Here is a 22518-nt window from a genome sequence, read left to right as displayed (position 1 = left end):
GCCTAAACCTATAGGTGAGTGGTCCTTATGCGAATGTCGCGGTTCTACGCTTTATTGCCAATGATCTCCTTCATCTATGAGATAGCGTCCTGTGTGTGAATCACGTGGTGTGAATACCAGATAGGGTTGGGAAGGTGCACACACCTGGTCACCTGAATCCGGGAAAAACCATGGGTTGACTCAAACGGGTTATTGTTGCGGGTTGATTATTGTTGCGATGATATGATTGTGTAATCATGCGAGACGCAAGATTATTATACTGTTTCTACAATCAGTGGAGGAGAATCGACGATAGAATGGAACATAACAAATCTCCCGGACTTGTATCTCGATTTATCACTGTATTTTAATATAACTATGCAGATATTGAGGTCGGATGGGAGTGAACCAATTATCCGAAGAGCGGACGGTATCACTGAGGACACTGTATTCCCACACTCTTAAAAATGAACTTCACCGCATAGCACGCTCTTAGCCAACCATCATCTCAAATGATATCGTTATCTGCCTTGATTTGTTGAAAACAGGGGGCGTACGCCATTTTTGTGACACTTATGCTGTTCATAATTGTCACAAAAAAGGCGTACGCCCCCCGTTTTCAACAAATCGAGGCAGATAACGATATCATTTGAGATGATGGTTGGCTAAGAGCGTGCTATGCGGTGAAGTTCATTTTTAAGAGTGCAGTCAACAACTTGGGTGCCGCTTTATTTAAATATGTAACCATTCACCTGAATCAACGTCTTGCGAGCAGTAACTGTTTGAACTCCTATCGATGTATGATTGATACCCTACTTCATACGAATACTCATCTGCAGAAGACTTTAGATGATTGTGCAATGTATACATATGACACAGGAGAGCATGCAGCAAATGATCCACTCGCTCGGGATGCAAAGTTGCGCATTGCTAGGACAAGTGGTGGGAAACTATTGGAAATTGTCATGAAAGTTAACACCGACCTCACAAACCAAGGGAGGCTTTTGTTACCGGGTGTGGGGGTTCGAGTGAGTGCTCTACATAATACGGATTATAGCTTTAGATTGCTAACTGGCACCAATGAAACTCATAAGCATCAATTGAAAATCCACAGCGCGGTACTTGTAGCACGCAAAGTCAAAGTTAGCTTCTCAAGTTTTACTGCACACCAGAAAGCCCTTAGATCATCCCCGGCATGTTACATCATGCGTGGACTAGAAAGCAAAGTCCGCTCGCTTTCGCCGGGCCTTCATGATGCAATTGATAGAATTCCTGATCAACTTACTGTATGTCTAGTTCGCACCGAGGCTTATCAGGGTGATTACAAGTCGGGTCCCTTTTGTTTCGAGCACTTTAATGTTAGTTCTGTAACACTATCAGTTGATGGATACAGGAAGCAACTATCCTATGACTGGGAAAATGATCTGGCTAGAGCAAGCTACCATGAATTCTTGTATCAACTGAATGAAAAACATGTCGAGTTGAGTTATGAAAAATATAAAAAACATTTCTTTATCATGCATTGGAACTTGAGTGCTGACGAAAGTTTTGGTTCCAACTTTAATCCATTGCGCAGGGGCAATTGCAGGGTTGAAATGAAGTTTGCTAAGCCATTACCTTGCTCAGTGTCGGTTATACTTATTAGTGAAGCACCCAAGATTTTATCAGTCGATGGTGATCTTGTTGTTCGAGTGGACTAAGTATGAATGTGTTTGATCTGGAATTGTTGTTTTCTCTGAACCATGAAGCTTTGAATATGTATCGCGGGACCTTCACAATTGATATGGTACCAAGTTTAACGACAGAAGGGTTTATAGTTATCAATACACACCCACACGACGGTCCTGGAGAACACTGGCTATTATACATGAGAGACAGGAATGACAAGTACATCTATGTGGACAGCTTTGGTCTACCACCAATTGAAGAAGAGCTGCTAGATCTGTCTGTTGATCAGTATTGCGAGAAATGCATTCAAAGCATTTACAGCTAACACTGTGGACTTTGCTTCCCGCCTTTCTAAGAATTACCAACTCAACAGCATTGTGTCCTTATTTGACAATAACCTTGTACACAATGACCTCAAGACAATAAAAATGATTGAAGAGGAATACCTCATTTAAAGAAAAATGTCTCATTTTATTTCTTCAATGTACCTTGCGACAACCATCTTTCTTGCGACGCACGATGTATTCCGAGTGTTGGATGTAAAAGTTTCGAATTATTGGTCGCTTGAGTCCGGCATTAAGTATGGTTGGAGAGATATTGTCACCCTGGCGATACCGTCGCAACAAGTCACACTTGATGGCGACGAAGCGTTGGAGCTTCCGACTAATCTTTCCTCGTTTCGTCCGCATCGGAAACTGGAGAATTTGCATAATGAGACGAAAAGCCTCTGGCCCGTTGCAGTTCAAATAGGAGTTTAATTTCATCAAATCCTTGTACATCAGCCATTGTACAGTAAAAGCAAATCGTTCACTGGGCTTCATGGTTGATCCGAGCTTGGATGGCAACCGAGATAAGGTCGGATGTTATTGTCTAGCCAGTGAGATGGATTCGATGACCACAATCCACCACAACGACAGCGTCGCAGATGCTCATCATAATATAAAGAAAGTTCTGGGTGGTGGCTTCAATGTCTTCACAAGAGGAAGATCCCCCGTCAGAAGACAATCGGAATCTGAACAAAGAATCACATTTTTAGAGAGGGAAAAACGGGAAAACTTTCTATACATACAATCGTCCTCGGAGACCGCGTAGCACTTCTGCGCTTCCATCGTCGACTGTGAGGGGGATGTTGAAAAGGAATCCGATGGAGAGGATGTGCATACTTTCCCTATTGATTGCGTTTTTCCTTAGTTTGCAATTGGTTGTTTACTACAAAGACGTTTTGCTACACGTGGATTTCTCCAGCCCACCCTCTTGTTGCTAAAAGTCATTTATACAAAGTAGGAGAGGATGTGATATGATAATGAGGATGCGTCAGCTTTAAAAAAACGAAGATTTGGTTCCTGGAGCATCACTTCGAAGCAACATGGCCAACGATGATGGTAAGTTTTGATGGTTTTTACCTTAAAGTTAGGTTTCTTACGAAAGTTGTCTTTCTCAGTTTTCTCGAGTTTTGAAGACGATGATGATAGTGGTGAGTTTTGGTGGTTTTTCTCATCAAGTTCATTTTCTTAAGAATATTATCTTTCTCAGTATTCACGTCGAGCCCTGTGTTTTACTTCGCAGACGGTAAGGAAATGGCGAATATGAAAAGCGAGAAGTATCTAAAGTTCCGTTCTTTTCAGCGCCTGAGTCGCCACCACCAAGCTGTATGTATATTAGCGACATTTCATAGATTTCATGTTAATATATGAGTTTCATTTCAGATGAATCAGTTTGTGTGGTAGCGAATGAAAGTATGTACCAGCATATGACTTTGATTAGTAGATCTTAAGAGCAAATATCTTTTTAGATAATCACCGGGTACCACCGGAAAGTGAGTATAGTTATAGATCCCGTTTCCATGTTTGATCTTAATTGCAAATATCTTTTTAGATACTCACTGGATACCACCACCTGACAGTGATGATATTAATAGCTGTTGTATTTGTTTTTCAGATTACCCTGGCCCCCCTATGCAGCGTATGTATAAGTTAATGGAAATGTGGATGTTGTTCTTAATATTACGTTCTCTTTCAGATCATTGCTGCTACTGCTGCAGTGAGTCATCTGGTTGGGTAAGCAACGTGACAAATGCTGATTTTATGTTATCTTTCAGATCCGGACGCCATTAGGGGCATTATTCGAGAAAGTTTATTGCAATCATTAATTGATTTACTAAATATGCAATAAACATATTTTCTGTTGTAGAAAATGTGTACTGTCTTGTATGTTTCTTCTGTTTCAGATGTGAAGGTTTTTCCGCTGGGGTTTTCTCCTTCACGCAGATTGGCAACACAATTGGCAATCCCCAGCACCATTGGCTTTAATTGGCATTAATAAAATATTTTTCATTTGTACAAATGTGTATGTCTATTGCTTGCATGTCTAGGCGCGAGAAGAGATGAAACACTCTTCCATGGAGTGGACTTCCTCACTCAGGATGTATTGTATGTGGAACTGGGCCGGAGAGGGAATAAGATGGGCGGGCAATAACATTTTGGTTGCTGGTTATGTACTTTGTATGTTCATGCATGCTCGAACGCGAGAAGGAAACCCCTCTCTACGCGACGCGCGGCCGCGAAACGCGCGGGGCGGTCTTGGCGCGGGCTCCTCCTTGGGCGCAAACTATCCTGCTCCAAATACCCTCCGATATCAGACGAGGAGGATAGCGATGGTCGAAAGTATCCTTAGTATCCGTAATCCTGCACCGAGTACTACTGAGGGGCATATTTTGAGCAAGTTTAATGAATTTTTCATGCATGTGTGTTCAACCAGCTTTTAGTGCATATAAATCCGGCCTCTACATATGCATCATGCGTTATTACTTTCTGGAGGTGCTCTGGGAAGTCGAACTTGGTGGGCACAGCGTCAGGCCTCAAACGAACGGTCTGCCACGTTCTGTTTGCAGCAGACCACTTATGTCCTCGACGGCGTCCAGTCCTTTCGCCTGACATTCACCACCCGCTTTTTTAAAAGTTCTGGGCGGCTGCGAGAGAACCTGCATTGAACAATTACGGCAGGGATGACAAGGCTGATTCAGGCAAGCAATCGACGATACCATGACAAACAAACTCAGCGGTAGGTCCCACACCTGACAAGCGCACTTCAACGCCTGCTGCGTGCCGAGACCATATCCGTGAACTGCAGGAAGTCTGGACTATCATAATGACTCCATCCAGATAACGTGCTTAAAGTTTAACGTTTAGATCAGGGTGTCGAACCGAAACGGGTTTCGTTCCGGTTTTCGTTCCGGTTCTATCATAAACGGTCCGGTACCGGTTCTGCTCCGGTGCAAAACAATAACAGTTCATACCGGTTTTAACCGGTTCCGCTTCTGGTGGGCATTTTCATTCCCAGAAAAAAAAAAAATCAATGTTGCAAACTGTAAACCCGTTTATTCCGCATACATGGTATTTAATCTGAATAGGCAGCTGTGAAATTGGTAGCTCCTGGTTCCTGTAGGTCTGTTCAAATAGGCTTTCTCCTGAAGCGCGTGATACAGACGGGCTTGTTTGTCGTGATGTCATACGTAAAGTACTTTGTTGCTGGATTGGTGCGATCGCGTCCCATCCGAATATCTGTTGCTGCTGCCTAGCCAGCAGGGTCCATCGCACGAGTACGACGCAAATCGAGGAACCCCTTCACTCACAAACGCACTCGACGGCTCCGGTTTCTTTTCTTCGTGTCCTGTCCACAAAAGAGGCGCCACTTCGCACGCGCTTGCCCTCGAGGATACCTAAATGCATTCAACTTCGCTGCTCTCAAAGAAGGATACACACCACATAATCATGCACTGCACAAAATATAGCCAAGCCAGACTCCAACAGACTCTAGCGGCACTGGACAACAGGCCTTTCTCCTTTTGCAAGATTACCGGACGATGGCCCTCAAGGCACCAACGATCCAAAGCACTAAAGGCACTCTGCGCTTTCCTAAAAGACAGCGGTATAAAGGACCGCTTATAAATTCCATAACTCCCAATTATTATATTTTAACTCGTAAAAACTGGAGCTGCAGACGCCCTTAGGGCAGGCACCTAGCTTCAATACACCACAATCCAGTTAAACTTATCCCTAAAGAAGGGACGCATTGCGCGACATTACCGATAGAGAAGCCGTTATGCAGCCCCCTTGGGTGCTGTTTAGTTGATGAGAGTTTGGGCGGATGAAATTAAAACGAACACTACGGCACATTGGTAGAGAGTCACATGTACCTCTAAGTCTTTGTACGCGAACGACAAAACGTTACAAAGGGAGCCTCAGAGTCATGGTATACCGACATACATTTCACCGTAACCGTAACCTTCGTAAAGTATCCATGACATGACTTCAGAGCACACGACGTCAGTTCCATTCGCCTATTCGTAGCCCAAACCGGCGAAGTTTTTTCTTGGACGGAAAACCGTTAAATAAATTTTTCGATTCCGTTCCGCACCAAAATAGCGTTTTTTTTTTCGGTTTTTGGTTCTGGTTTTCGGTTCGCTCCGACACCCTGGTTTAGATCTTGAGATACGAGTCACAAAGTGCCGCGCACATGCTTCAACAACGTTTTGTCGCCCGGCTCGTGGACTAATAAATCACATTTATTTGTAAAACTTTAGTCACTTACTTGTTAAATGTCGTCCCCGGTGCCTTGCCAGTACGGGCAGCACACCCATAACCACAGCAGGCGGGCATGACACCACAAAAATGCTACGCAAAGGCGCATGCAGAACATGCAGCTGAGTCGCGGACGGCAAGGTTTTGAGCTTCGCAAGATGGCGGCCGGTGACCGTACTGTTTCACCCTCAGTCCGCTATCCAGCCTATTACTATAGACATCAGAGGGTGAGGCGGATGGTACTTGGCGTTGCGTGGGACAAAACACATGACCACCTCAGATTCCCTGGAGATCATATCCTGGACACCGTGACTGCCGCAAAATCTACGAAGCGAAGCGTGCTACAGACATTCGCCAAAATCTTTGACCACTTTACAACAAACTGCAAACGAAAGAACCGTGCCAGTTCATCATTAGAAATAGAGAAGGCGGAAATATTTTGAGTGAAACAAGCACAGTACGAAGCCTACCAAGAAGAAATCATCGCTCTCTCCCAAAGCGAGAAAGTACGCGAGTCATCTAAAATAGTCAGGCTACAGCCTTTCATTGATGACTCGGGTCTGCTACGTCTCACTGGAAGACTTCGGTACGCCTACGATACCGAGGAGGTCAGGCACCCCATTCTACTACCCAAAGAGCACCTATTGACGCGACACGTCGCAGAAGGAATCCATCGCCGCACTTTGCACGGAGGGGCGTACAAGCGACTCTCACAGACCTCCGCCAGAGGTGATGAATTACCCAGCCCATGTTGCTGCAATGTAAAATATGCGCTCGCTTCCGAGCAACCCGTGCTACAGCGCCGACAGCACCCCTTACTGCCGACCGAATTAACGGAAGTCATCCGCTTGCCACTGGGATCGACTTTGCCGGCCCTGTATACGCAAAGACGGGCGGCGCGCCCCAGAAGTCATACATTGCACTCTTCACATGTGCGACAACGAGAGCCACCCAACTCGAGTTGGTGTCTGACGTTATACTTTGAAATCCTTCATCATGGCATTCCGACGCTTCATCTCACGAAGGAGACCACCATCTACGGTATACACCGATAATGTCCCCACCTCTAAGAGAGCGGAACGGGATATTAGGAAGCTGTGGGAAGTTATTAGATGCGATGACACCCGAAACTTTGCTTCCACCAGCCGCATTCATTGGAAGTACATTGTGGAACGAGCCGCTTGATGGGTATATAGGTTGGTGGCTGAGGATGGTTCGGACCGTGAAACAGTGCTTCGGCGGTTCCACGGGCTTCAGTGCCTTACTTCTGAACAAATGACGACCCTCTTACACGAGGCCGAGGCAGTTAATTCCCGTCCATTGACCTTTTCCTTCCGTCAACGCCAGACCAGCCGATTGCTCGTCTTCGAATTGAGCGAACGCTGACAGCGTTACCTTCAATGCCTAGCACGACGGGTCCCCCTTCGTCTGCGGTCAGCCTGAGGGAACGATGGAAACACCTGCAAAGACTCGACGATCATTTTTGGCGAATGTGCATGGAAGATCCGCACAATGCTGCTGCCTGTGAGAGGAGCCCAGTCGGGATACAAAAGGGAGGCATCGCCCACCTGCACAGTGAAAGAGTCCCCCGACATTTATGGAAGGTGGTACGAGTGACGGAACTCTACAAGGTCCGCTCCTGCGCTGTCAAGCTGCCCTCCGGCCATGTGACTCGCCGACCCGTCCAATTACTCTTCCCGTTAAAATGCACCTAGAAAATGACCTACACTCATCTTGGGGGGAGGAAGTTGTGGAATTGTTCCACGAAGTGTTTCCACCCGCGGATTTTGGTATAAGCGCCCTGAGGACATTCAACAGCGGCAAGACTGACACCCGTGTGGGGGACCCCGAGGGAGAGAGAGCTCCCGGTCTTTCTGGGAATGAGGACTTTTCCCTGTCTCTGTGACTGTAAGCATGTCAGTATTTTCACTTGTTGTATGTATAGAATAAAGTGTGTCTTGTCTTAACTACAACGAGAACGGACGTGTTTGCTTCTTTCTACACTCTTCAAACTGAACTTCACCGCATAGCACGCTCCTATAACCAAGCATAATCTGGAACGATATCGTTATCTGCCCTGATTTATTGAAAACGGAAGATGTACGCTTTTTGGTGACATTTATGCTGTTCATAATTGTCACAATAAAGGCGTACACCTGGCGTTTTTGTGGTTTTATAAAAGCAAATTATTTCTACCTAGCCATCCTTCTGGAGATAGTACACTGTAATGTGCGGATTGCGCATTTCGCTACAAAAGGCCTCACCCAATGGCAATGCTACCCACGTTAACAGCAGCCCGCTTTCATCGCGCGCAAAATAGTTTTATCGCCATTTGCAAGTGATTGTCATTATGGCGATAAACGTGCACTGTCTAGGCCATCCAATGACACGACCGCGATCATGTTTACGAGTTCAGTGGGAAACGAGAAGGCACATCAAACCCTCGCTCGCGGCTGTTTCTTATCTCGCGGCTCCCCTGCCACCAATGCAAGCGGATGAACACGAATTTGAGCGCATGATAGTGAAGTGAAAGAGCGCATTTCTGCTCTGCTCCGCGCAAGAAATTCATAAGCCGAAGCCAATTAATTACCCGAAAACATCACTAAAAGTCGAAGCTATTTTTTTTTTACATTGCTACGGCACAGGTACCATAGCACGGCGATGTAAAACAAAAAAGTCAGGATATTTATTTAATTAACGATCGCATGCAAATGAGAAACTGGGTGGCCAGTCTGTGGCCGGCGCGTCAAGGATGCTAACAAAAAAATAAAATAAAAAAAAATAAAAAATAAATAAATAAAGTTGCCCGATACGTGCACTGTTTTCAAATGCCGGGGGATTTTCGTGATGTGACTTCGATTATGGCTTCACGGGTTCAAACGCTGTACACTCTTAAAAATGAACTTCACCGCATACACGCTCCTAGCCAACCACCATCTCGAATGATATCGTTATCTGCCCTGATTGGTTGAAAACGGGAGGCGTACGCCTTTTCTGTGACAATTATGAACAGCATAAGTGTCACAAAAAAGGGTCGTCTGATAGTATAGGGTCGTCTGAGAAATATTTTTATCTTTACTTTACTAATGCCACACAAATATGTCAACAGCCATTTATGGAAGATAATGCTAACCTTTTAGGCGTAATAAACAGACTAAGGTTTGGTAAACAACAGACACCATCCAGTTGGATTCGAACCCATATCTCCGATTGCCGTAAGGTTGCTTGTGGGTGGAGTCGTGGGTGGAGCTAGCGACTCGCACTTGCACTCTTAGAAATGAACTTCACCGCATAGCACGCGCCTAGCCAACCATAATCTCGAATGATATCGTTGTCTGCCCTGATTTGTTGGGGTGATAGGAAAACAGGTCACCGGAGAAAACGTCCCCAGCGAAAAGGTCCCTGGAGATAACGATCCCGGAGAAAAGGTCCCCTACGGCGATTCATCGAACGCAGTTTCATCGAATCGATGGCCGCCGCTTTTTCTTGCGGCAACGTGTGAAATACGTAGAAGGCTCTCCTGACCTAAACTTGGTCAGGTGTCGATGAAACGGCGTTCGATGACAAAACGTTCGATGAAATGGCGTTCGATAAAACGGCGTCGATGAAACGGCGTTCGATGAAATAGGCGGACACGCTATTCATACAGACACAGGAAGATGATGTATATTCTGCCATCGATAACATGGTCTGTTCATAGGTTTCTGATGACGCATGTCAGAGCTGGTCCACTAATTTCAGGATGATTCAGGATGCTCTTTGTGGCAATGGCGAACACACCTGACGGGGCTGTGTCCTGCGGTTGGGATCTGGTTCAGCGGATAAAGCTAAAGCCACAAGCGGACGTACGTCCGATCCGAGAGATAACGCTGAAATAAACAGCTTGAAAATAAGACCTCGAAAAATCCAAAGTTAAAAATGCAGTTTTAAATCTGTATCATGAAAATATGCATGGTGACGAGTTCCCGGGTGCTACAATACATTTCCCTCTTTCCACGCTTGGTAGCTGAAAGTTCCCCACGCTGCTCTTTTTCTCTCTCTCTCTCTTCTTGAACCACTTGCTATATCTCTGCGGAACTCTTCTAATCAGTCCCATGGGTTTGGACCAGAATCTCGTTTTAAGCGTTTGAGTACAAGACCATGTCAACAATACAAAAATGACATGAAAATTCGCGCTCTAACAGTCACTGATTGCAGTCACGAGAGATAAAGTATAACGTTTTCTCCGGGGACCTTTATTACAGGGACCTTTTCTCCGGTTCCCGATTTGTTGAAATTGGAAGGCGTACACCTTTTTGCGACAATTATGGGCAGCATAAGTGTCACAAAAAAGGCGTACGCCTCCCGTTTTCAACAAATCAGAGCAGATAACGATACCATTCGATGGTTGGCTACGAGCGTGCTATGCGGTGAAGTTCATTTTTAAGAGTGTGGGAATGCGGTCTCGAAGTGGCAGATGTGACATTTCGTCATTATACGACGTGTTCATTCGTCATTTTGACGTGAAACTCCTTATTGCACACACCTCACGATATAGCGCGCACTTGTTATTCTTCCTACACTCTTAAAAATGAACTTCACCACATAGCACGCCCCAAGCCAACCATAATCCCGAGTGACATCGTTCGCTCACATGATTTGTGGAAAATGGGAGGCGTACGCCTTTTTGTGACAAGTGTCACAAAAAGGCGTACGCCTCCCATTTTCAACAAATCAGGGAAAAGAACGATCTCACCCGGGATGATGGTTGGCTAGGAGCGTGCTATGTGGTGAAGCTCATTTTTAAGAGTGTACGTTGCATTGCGAGTGTATTCGAAATAATGAACCCTAAGTACGAAATATAGGATAAGGTGGGGAAAGATATGCGACATTTTTTGCTCGACGCCGCCTGTCTCAGAAACGCGTTGCCCCATGCGCTTGGAGCTTTACTCATAGGTGGCTCTGCGTGTCCGCTTTATTGCACGTGAGAATTGCCCGGATTGGTATTTGCGTTGAAGAGAAAAAATATATAAAAAAATCGGTTACTTCTGCCTGGAATGTAAAGACCCGCCAAAAATTCGCGGTTTTCTGTCCACATCCTTTTTCTTTAATCATTCATTTAGATATATGAAAAATATGAGCACTCTTGGTTTTTAACTAAAACAGTAATGCATCCGATGGTATCGACGGGGCAAGACGCGACAACCTCATGCAATTTAAATGTAATGCAATTTATATTTAATGTAATTTAGAAACTGATTCCTCAACTATTAGGTGGCCTTATGCTTGTTCCTCAGAGATTCCTTTTTTTTTTTTTCATATTTCCTAGGATTTTCCAGGAAATTTTCCTGTGTCCTAGGATATTTCCAGCAAAGCACAAGCGCACTCAAAAACGACTGACCAGCGACACATGAGGCTGGCGGTGCCTTGTTTGCGAAGAACGGTTGAGGGAAATAGCACCGGGTTCTGCGTGATTTTATCGCACATCATGTAGGCGGTGGGCTCTAGGAGCTTAAATTACAAAAACTAATTTATATAGTTCATTACAACGGCGTGTCTCATCTCGCCTCACGCACTGTCTCGTCTTGCCCCGAGGGTTGGGGCAAAATGAGACAATCTGCATTTTTGAATTTCTTGTTCTGTGGTTATTTTAGAACCGGTTACTTCCATTCTGATTTACAGATCATAAACTCTAGACCTCTGAGAATGTGCCTATGGGTGTGTTTTTTCTTTTTTTTAAAAACACGAAACACGAAAACTTCCATATTCAATTAAATTTCTGTCTCGCCCCACCTTGTCCTACCTGCTTCCAGTAGCCTATGCGGCCCACAAACACCAAGCCCTTTAGAGCCCCTATAAGTTTGTCGTCTGTCGAGAATGTATGTCTGGCAGCTTGAATTCCTGATCCTGGGCACTCAAAGGAGCATGGAAAGGGTATTCAAGCTGTATAAAAACCGCTAGTATTTCGTGAAATGGCCCATGAAAAGCATATACGAAGAATACTTCTGCTCAATAAGGCATCACTACAACGCAATGTCATTGTAAAAAACACTGCCGCGGCGGGAGGTTTCCGCGGACACCTTCTCCAGGTCACTCCTCCAGTCCTATGACGTCACACCGGCGGTGCGCCTCATTCGCTGCGAAAAATTCGTCTGCTCGCGGCAGAGCGACGTGCTACACTTGGTCACTGCTATTCATTCTAAGATATCAAATAGGAAAATAAACGTTTCGAAAATGGTATCTGTTTACCGATGGCACGTTACGGTGGTTCTTTTATCACAATTGCGTGCGTCTAGGAGAAGAGAGTACGTAATTTCACGTGTATTAGCCGCGGCTAACGCGCGATTTTTTGTTCTAACGGGCGCTCTGCGGCTTATCCACCGGTGCGGCTTATCTGATGACTATTTTGATGATTTTTTCGTGGTATCTTCCCCATACGCCGGTTTTAACGAAAGGGCAGACAGTGTCTCTGGGACAGCACCGCTCTGCCGATGCACGAACATTACTAACAGGGGCGAGTAGACCTTCCTGGTGTCTTCTGGAAGACCACTGACCCAGCGATCCATGAAACGCAACAAGGGAATCCGATCTGGGTAGACCACTAGAACTGAACCCCTTCTTGTACACCATGCCGACTCCGGAGTATAGACCACAGGGTTTATGTCCTTCTCTATGATCTCCCTTGTCGCACAAATCAGTCGCGTCGTATTGCCCGCGGCTTATCTGCGAGTGCGGCTTATCTGCCAGAAAATTTTCAAAACGTTCCTAAAAACGGGTCCTGAGGCTTATCTGCGGTGGGGCTTATACGCGTGAAGTTACGGTACGTACCGCATGTACGTCGGCATCGGCGTCTCGTATGTGGCGGTGTTCAATGTGGCTCTTTGCGTTTTGATGAGTCTCTCGTTTTCGTTCCGTGTAATCAAGCCTGTATAATTGCCCGTACACGTGTGTTACACATGTGTGTGCTTCATTGAGGAGGCCAGCAGTGATGCCGTGTGGAGTTCGAAGCTGCGCCGAAAACGAAAAGGACCCGCGGCTTTCAGATGCATCAGGTTCCGGCAAAAGAGCCAGCAAGAAGTAAATGGCTTGCCTTGATTCAATCTGAGGATGTTCAACCTGGCACTGAACTCCGAATATGCAGTCTACATTTCAATGAGACTGATTACGAGTCATCACCGAGCGTCGTGCCGTTGGCGCCGACTTCTGAAGCGATGTCTTGCTCCGTCGCTGAGTCTACCTGACGCGAGCGAGCAGTGCAAACCAAAGCAAGTCACGAACATTTGCTGACCTCACTTAAACTCCAAGAAGAAGAAGAAAGAATAAGCACCTTTACCGCAACCCGAGCTGCCGAGCACAAGCGTCTGTCAGAAGAAACTGTGAGAAATGTACGCAGCAGACGACGCTCCGACCTCCGCCGTGTCGATGACCGATCCCGGCTGACGTCACACCGCGATCCCTCCTCTGAGTGGATGCAGGTGCTTCGTCACATCGTGGCACGCGTTCTGTGGCTTGTCACGTGGACTCCACAGAAAAGCGGAGAGTATCGCTTGAGCGAGGGATTAAAACGTCTGCCGTGGGCGTAATACGTTCGCTAGTACAGTATCTATGGTGCAAAAACATAATACAGTGGTGACACATTTGAACGCAATCAAAGAGAAAAAAATTTTCGCCGCACTTCCCATGCTACTTTAAAAACCACCTCGTAGCACGCTCCTAGCCAACCATCATCCGCAATGACGTCGTTCTCGCCCCTGATTTGCTGAAAACGGGAGGCGTACGACTTTTTTGTACCGCTTATGCACGCATAATTGTTACAAAAAGGCGTACGCCTCCCGTTTTCAACAGATCAGGGGCGAGAACAATGCCATACACTCTTAAAAATGAACTTCACCGCATAGCACGCTCCTAGCCAACCATCAACTCGAGAGATATCGTTATCTGCACTGATTTGTTGAAAACGGGAGGCGTACGCCTTTTTTGTGACACTTATGCACCTCATAATTGTCACAAGAAAGGCGTACGCCCCCCGTTTTCAACAAATCAGGGCAGATAACGATATCACTCGAGATGATGGTTCGTTAGGAGCGTGCCATGCGGTGAAGGTCATTTTTAAGAGTGTAGCTGGCTAGGAGCGTGCTTTAAGGTGAAGTTCGTTTTAAAGGGTGTAGGACACCACTCTCAACGTCGCGACGGAAGATGACGTCTGACCTCCGCACTTTCGTGGGCGCTGTCTATAACCTTACTTCTAGCAGGACCATAAGAAAAGACATACCCGCCAGGTCAGCAGCTGCTCCTATGGCACGGAAACACCAATGAAGTCCCATACTGGGAAGAGCAGCAGTGAGTAGCTTGACCCTTCTATCCAGGAAGGCATAAGAAGCGAAGCGTCCCTCAATGTCCTCGCAAAACACCCAAGTGACGATGACCGGGGGCAGCCAGCACAGCAGGGCAAAACCCACGGCTAGTGTTGTGCTGCGGAACAGTGTGGATACCAAGGCTGCGTGCACAGCAGACGCTGACCAGAAGAGTGCGAGTGACATGGCTGCTACTCCAGCTGTACCATTCTGCATGAAGGCAGGAGTGTTGCAGTAAAACGAGACTTGCGGGGGCAATGTTCAGCTTACGGAGCCTAAGTCCAACCGAAACAGAACAAGACCTCCTGTGGTGCTCTTGGGGATATCCTGTCAACGTAAATTCCGATCTCCCTGGCCAACAGACATTTTTTTTTCCAACGGACGTCCCCCACATCTCGGAGTGGCCAACGTCCGGACTTCCCACGTATAGTATCCGTCGTTTGTCCTCACAGGATGTTCCAAGGATATATCTGGACGTTGGCAGGACGTACTTACGTACGTGCACACTCACTTATGCACGTGTACGTGTACCGCCTCATTATTATTGACGCTGTTCATTGTCGAGCTGTTGTGTATGTGGGCAGATTCTTATTCGGTGAGTATAGGTTTTTTTTTTCAGCCATTTTGTTTCAGCCTCGGCTACCGCGCCTTTCTTTTTCCGTTGCTCCTTTTTGTTTCTGGTATTTCCGATTCGGACAATGGGCGCGACGTTTTAAAAAGCAAGAGAGACATATACAGGGTGGTCCAGCAACCATGATAGAAATTCATCGTAAACAACGTAGGCAATGAGAGACATGAGAAGTTTTTTTTTTCGTCTGCGGGAACATTTGCCACATATTGGTACCGTATTTGTTTCATCTCAATTGAAGGAAATTGAATTTCTTAAATTGAACTTCGAAATTTCCCAAAATCAACCTAATGTTTTCTTTGCGAAACTGTGTTCCTTGTGGTCATTTTACTCAATATAGCACCTGATAAGACACGTAACGCAACGCGGAAATGAGTCTTTGGCTCCGCCTCTTTTTTTGTCAACTCTAGTTTGAGCGCCAAAGTGCGAGCAAAGGAGGTTACATTGGCACTCCACACCAAAGGAGATAGGGTTAGGATCTGAACCCACAGAACAGACACGCGCGGTGAGTGCGGGAATCAAAAACGAGGTCACCCAACGTGCCAAAACGAACTAAATTTCGTGTCTTCGAAATCTTCCAAAAGTTATGTTACTGAAATCTTGTCTCACTTTACATTCCTGCAAAAGGTTTTGGCTCTACGCACCGCGAAAGCTTGAGAAAATTCAGTTTTTATTTTTATTTTTGAGGACTGTGACGCGCCATGCTAGGCTCCGACGGAGCACCCGACTTTCATCTGGCAACGTTGTTCCCTTTCGCGTATTCCGTGGTCCTCACTTTTTGCACTCCCCTAGCGAAGCCCCACGTGACGTGTCCTCCGACCGCTCCGACCTTCGAGAAAACACAAGGCTGGAGAAGACATCCCTCCCATTTCCCCATCTTTCGATGAACGTCACGTGACTTCTCCAACAAGTGACCCTCCCCGGACGCCGGCGTCGTTGCTAGGAGACGGGTGCCCTCTCCAGAACATGACATCATTGCAATTTGAGGGCTTATGATTATGTCACCCGCTCCCCGCGTCATCGAAACTTGTGGAGACTCAGCAGATCTTCAAAAATTGACAGAAATGCACAGCTTTCGTAAAGAGGATTGAAATTTCACGTATAGAATCCTTGCGGCGCCTTCTTTTCATGGACCAAATAAAATAAATGGTGTTTCCCCCGAGTTCGGAGTGGCACTTTAAGAAGGAAAAGAAATCTAGTCCTAGTCCACCTTGCTCAAATCTAGTCCGTCAGCTCTCAAAATATTTCTGCGCCGCGGATAGGATAACCGGACACAGTGACGTCACGCTCCCTACTTGGACGGGATAATGTAATCCACCATACTCACTCTGCTTCCGTATCGCATGATTACGCTGTTGCTGAAAGTGCGATGCCCTACTGATGGCGCGGGGCGGCGCTGCGATATTTCTCCTGGTAGGGCGCCTGCATACGCGATTTCGTCTTCGGCCGGTGTCAGCCTTAGACATATCGCTAGTCGCCGCCCGCCAAATGTGAGTGTTGCCAGCGGGCAGGTCGCACCATCTTGGTTCACATTCCCTAGCCGGCGTGGTATAGCGAGCATACACACTCTTAAAAATGAAGTTCACATAGCACGCTCCTAGCCAACCATCGATCATCTCGAATGATATCGTTGTCTGCCCTGATTTGTTGAAAACGGGAGGCGTACGCCTTTTTTGTGACACTTATGCTGTTCATAATTGTCACAAAAAGGCGTCTGCTTTCCGTTTCCACCAAATCAGAGCAGATAATGGTATCACTCAAGATGGTGGTTGGCTAGGCGCGTGTTATGCGATGAAGTTCATTTCTATACAACACTCTTTGCGATTCTGTTAAAGCAGGGGACCAACATGGCGGCCGCCTGTGGGACCTCGACTGGGGATCTCACCACCCTAATAAAGACGGAGTCGCGCATGTAGGCTCGCTATCTCCTGGCGCGCTATTTGAGCAATTGTCGTTGCGTTACGTGTCTGATCAGGTCCTACTGAGTAAAATGACCACGAGGAACCCATTTCCGCAAAACCAAAAACGAAAACCAAGTCGGATCTAAACCAGATTTAAATCGGATAACGTGACTTCGGTTAACGGCCCCATGCCGCAATGTGTGTCTCGTAATGCCATACCTGGAGATAGGTGACGCCGTGAATTCCGCCTGGTATAAAAAGCATGTACGCTAGTAAGAGGAAGCAGCTGGAGAGCCCCGTTGCCATTGAGCTGGCGTAGCATCCTAGCCAGTACGCAGTATCGCGCAATCCGACGAGGCGCTGAAAGACGCGCAAGCCAGATGCAGCATCGTCGGCGAGGCGTCCCACAAGCAGGCAGAAAGGTACGGCGAATCCAACGGCGGCTCGTAGGGCGAAGAAGGAACGGAATGTTTCCCGGTCAGAAAGGTAGCTGGGGTGAGGGAAGCGCCGTGTACGAACCTGCGCAATGGCCAATTAGGAGTTTGTTACAGAATTATATGACAGCGAAACGAGGCAAAGGGTGCAGACTAGCTGGAGTAGGTCCATGAAGAAGACCGAGAGACACGGACACAGAAGTCAAGACGAGAAGAAGAAGAGAGACGGACACACGCAAGTTCTGGCGTGTGTCGTCTTCTGTGTCTTCTTCATGTATATGACAGCGGTTTAGAACTTTAATGGTTGTATATATACATGGTTAATGATTTTATATTGTGCTTGCAACACTTGCTCCCCAATTGATGTGTCCCCAGACACTGTGGATCAGTTAGCAGGGTGCCTCACGTTGATCCCAAGCTTGCGGGCTCGAACCCGGCCGAGGACACAAGATTCGTGTCAGGGAGTTGGGCAGCCGTGTTGTACGAAGGACTTAAAGGAGTAGAGGAACCCCACGGATAGAGCTTTGTCTCTCGTAGGGTCTGTTCGCCTCATTCCACGCACTTAGTACGGGGAGTTCCACCTCCCACATCCTATCATTTTTTATGCTACCGAGTTTTTAAAATCTCCCATTTTCGATGCCCCCGCCGACCGTGGCGCCTAGCGGTGCCGGGCAGCTCTATGAAGTAGGAGGGAAGTGAACGCTTTGACCGGTTTGCTTCTATCGCTCTACGTCATAGCGATTCCGCTCGTTTCCGCTCCCGTTTCGAGCACTTCGCCGAGCCACGCCTCTGTTTACGAGCGTTGTCGCGAGGACGGGAACAACGCACTTCCGTTGCGCACTCGGTACTACGTCATACCGAGATTGGGCGAGGAGGAGACAAGTGAATCTATTAACATTACACGAAATCGTGGTTGAAATGTAGATTTCTTGATACCAAACATCTCCGTCGAAACCCCTTCCCGCGTAGTTACGGCACTTTGAATCTGAGGGGATTTCGACCTTGAGACCCCGTGACGGTCGACGTGACACCCCTGGCTTGTCGCCAATGGACAATCGACATTCTGCCCCCCTCTATATGATGAGCAGACCTCTCGTCAAGATGCTGCATTAATCCACCGAATGCGACTCGATGTGGCCTTTACAGCTCAGTGGCGTTACCGCTTGAGACAAGTTGACTTTCCCACCTGCTGCCACTGTGGTGCTCTTGAGGATCTGGAGCACATTCTTCTTCATTGCCCCCCTACCAACCTTCCCGAACCGCACTCTCCAAGTCTCTTCGTCAGCTGGACTCTCGCCCCTTCTTCCTATCGAAATTGCTTGGTCCCTGGCTCAATCCAGCCCAGCAACGATCTGCGCTAAAAGCTCTTTTGACATTTCTGGACACCATCGGACTTGGATCGTTATTGTGAAGGGGCTCATTATTTTACTCCCCCCATCCCCACCAGCAAAGGGGTAGAGTATCGCCTCCGGCGATGAGCCTCCCCACTCTCCATCTCAAAATAAAGTTGTTGTTGGCCTTGAGAAAAGGGTTGGTTGAGGTGGATTTTAGGGGTGGAGGGACCTCTCCCGCACGTTTCGAAGAAGTGCGAAGAAATGTGTGAAAAGAGGGGGAAACCGGTTCTGGCAGATGTGGGTCAATGAATATGTGTGAATGTGTGTGCGCGTGTCATTGTGTTCATCTCGTAGAAATGTTCGCGAATTGCAAGAATACGAGTCAAAACTGCACCTAATGTCTGCACATGTAATGATCCTGCATGCACCATCTTTCGTATCGACGAAGATTGAATCGATATTCGTATTCTTCAGCGTTCGCCCTTGCTCCGGTCGCGATGGTAGCATGCTTAGAAGTTAACTCCTCTTAAACTTAAACTTGGTTCTATAGTGACATCAATCTGACAGTATTGTAGCATTGACTATTGGTGGTTTTCATTACTATTATAATCGGTCGCTGTGATTCTATCTCTCTAATGATCTCGCTCGCCAAGGTGGTGGTCACTTACAGGAAGCTCAGACGTGTTATAATAAAAATTGTAATTTTGATTGTCTTCGTATTAATTCAGAATCGCTTCTTTAATGAAACGTTGCGTTCCTGTGAGTTCTTTTTTCTGTGAGTTTGCTCAACGGTGATTGTCTGTGCGCAGGGACGACGAATCCATCGATTTGATATCAATCGCTTCGACTGTGTTCCTCAGATATTAACATCTAATCAAATTGGTAGTATGTGCAAGATACAAATCTTGCCTGCTGTTATTTCCATTTTGACCCTTACGGCTATTTACGTTGACTGTCAATAATTTACATTAGTAACATATTTTCACATACGCTGTTTCTTTTTGTGTCGTGTTTATTTGATTTCTGGTTTCCTACTTTTGCAGGGTGACATTGCTGCCTCGTGCAAATGTGTTCCATTCTAGAGTGACTCTATTCCATTCCATCCTCAGCTACTATTCAACTACTACGTTCATTTTTGTTAACTATATTGTGGTAGCCAGCGAAACAGTTTTTTGTATGTATGCCCACCCCTCATGTAATGCCCTCGGGCCTTTGAGGTTATGTTAAGTAAGTAAATAAATATACATATGTATTCTTTGCATATCCAGAGTGAGAGAAAGAAAGTATATTCCGCGTGAGGACGCGGGTAGTGAAAACGCTCTTCCAGTCAGTGGACCTCCTGGTTTAAACTTAACAATGCTTAATGACAGTTTATACAGATGGAAGACCCAGAGGGAAAAGTATCCCGTACATACAAAGATTAGAGCCATGAAAAAATGCAAAGGTAAAAACAATACACAAGCATAATACACGAAATACATAAAAACATAATACATGAAAACAATGCAAATATGAAAAACAATGCACAAAAATACACATGAATAGCAAGGCACGCACTAGACACAGCTGCACATCTTTGTGCCCCAAATCAGTAATATTATCATATGTAATATATAGTTAAATTAATCTTTATACATTTTTGACAGCAAAAAATATTTCGCTAGTCTATTAAATCAGAAAAAAATTTGACGCTTTTTATGTTTGGTGGTATGCTGCTCCATTCATTTACACTACGAAACAAAAAAGTTAGTTTCCCGTAGTTAGTGTTAACGGTAGGGAAATTAAAGACACCTTCAGCCCCTGCTCTCGTGTGGTGAACAGCTCTAAATTAATCGTAGTTCATGGCTACAGAAAGGAGATGTCCGCTCAAAACGCCAAATGTTATATGTAATATGTGTTAAGATATTATTTGTTTAATAGCTAGTATCTGGTGATCGTGCATGATCGTCAACAGAAGACAAGTATGGTAATCGAAACATAATCCTTATAGCACGATTTTGAACAGTTTCCAGAGCACGTAAATGGGTGTTGTAAGTAAGGCCCCAGACACTTGCACAATAAGGCAGACTTCAGCCCGTTACTCGAAAAAAGTAATTGACTACCGTTACCAATTACAGGACTTCAAATGTAATTGAGTAACGAGTAGAAAAGTAACGCGTTACTCCGGTCGTTACTCTGCATTCACGCAAATTATACCCGTCTTTGTGTGCCTCAGAAAAAAAAAAAAAAAAAAAAAGAAGAAGAAAAAAGGAAAGTTCAACAGTGGAACAGCTGAAATAACCCAAAAATATGTACGTCTACTGTAGTTATCGCCCGGGAAGACGTTGACCCGATTGTGGAAGATCATGCGTGGAATTTTCCCCATGACTCACTAAACCTCAAAAGCTACCACAAAGGTACCACCACACTGGTGTAGGAACAGATTAGGGGGGAGAGACCCTGAAATTCCAGAACAAGGGCTGACGGCACGAAGATCTTGACTTGGGGCAGAACATCTAAAAGATGAGTCTCTGCCGGGAAAGTAATCAATTACTGAGTAATCGATTACTCAGAAAAGTAGTTGATTACTCGAAAAATTACTTTGACTTTAAAGTAACTGAGTAATTGATTACAAGTAACGCAATTACTAGTAACGCGTTACGCACAAGTCTGGAAAAATGTGAGTGCACAAAAGCGAAGTAAAGGTTTAAAACAATGGGCGCAGGAAAGAAGTGTCGAGTTCTAGTAAGGACGCCAATACCATATAAGAGGTTTTACGTATGACACTTCGAATGTGGGACTGAAAACGTAAATGATGGTCGAAAAGCACGTCAAGAAATTTGACCTCTTTGCTAAACTGAATAGGGGCGTCGTGAATGGACAACGTAGGGCAAAAATCCAGGCTACGCTGAGGACTATGAAATATCATGGAAACAGTCTTTGTAGCGTTTAATTTTAGGCCATCTACATGGCACCATCCAATCAAGTTGTCAATGTCGGATTGAAGATCTGAAACCATTTGCATGACGTGTCGGCCAGTGATGAGCAGAGTAGTGTCGTCAGCAAACAAAAAAACATGTTTGCTGATGGAAACGGTTTGGGATGGAACTGGTGTATAGAGAGGGAATAAGATCTAGTCCTGAGGAGCACGGGGCCGCTCTTCCAGTTGGAGGGGCTGGAGGTGGGGGGGGGGTAGCTGTTGATCCCCCTATATTAACTTGAGAGGGGGGGGGCAGCTGTTAATCATTGTCGTCTTGCTACCCGCGCTTACCCTTCTTGATATAAGGGCCTCTTGTTTGTTTTTTTGACAACACATTGTGGTTTGGATTAAGTTCATTTATCATATATAGTGTGACATATAGACAACTTGTATAACGCGCACACCTTTTCGTTTTTTCCGCTAGGTGTGCAACTCTTCCCTGCATATTTCGCCATTCTAGTAACATACACTGAAAGTGAGACTATCTGTGTTTGTTCTTTGTGTTTCACATCTCTATCCTCACAGAAGTACCAACCAGCCCCATGTGTCGCGTGTTATGGTGTACTGCGATATGTGATTGTTGATTCGTGATTTTGCGTCGCGAGACTTCAGTTACGTGCGGCTTAACTACGCATTATTTAAAGTGGTAGTGAATCTATTAACATTACACGAAATCGTGGTTGAAATGTAGATTTCTTGATA

At 45.9% G+C, this 22518-nt stretch overlaps 1 protein-coding gene across 1 annotated transcript in view; it reads right to left on the bottom strand.

The window, feature by feature from the left end:
• The window catches only part of LOC135366355 (uncharacterized), a 52611-nt gene that overhangs the window by 3936 nt on the left and 26157 nt on the right, over window positions 1–22518 (bottom strand). The window contains exons 5-6 of the mRNA XM_064599023.1: window positions 17309–17608; window positions 14479–14770 (exon numbers count right to left, since the gene is read on the bottom strand). Of these exons, the coding sequence (XP_064455093.1) occupies window positions 14479–14770; window positions 17309–17608 (592 nt within the window). The remainder of the gene's footprint in view (window positions 1–14478; window positions 14771–17308; window positions 17609–22518) is intronic.

The sequence above is a fragment of the Ornithodoros turicata genome, chromosome 8 (assembly GCF_037126465.1).
Source record: "Ornithodoros turicata isolate Travis chromosome 8, ASM3712646v1, whole genome shotgun sequence".
Taxonomy (NCBI): Eukaryota; Metazoa; Arthropoda; class Arachnida; order Ixodida; family Argasidae; genus Ornithodoros; species Ornithodoros turicata.
The sequence above is the reverse complement of the archived record's forward strand: the minus strand, read 5'-3'. Positions and strand labels throughout refer to the sequence as shown.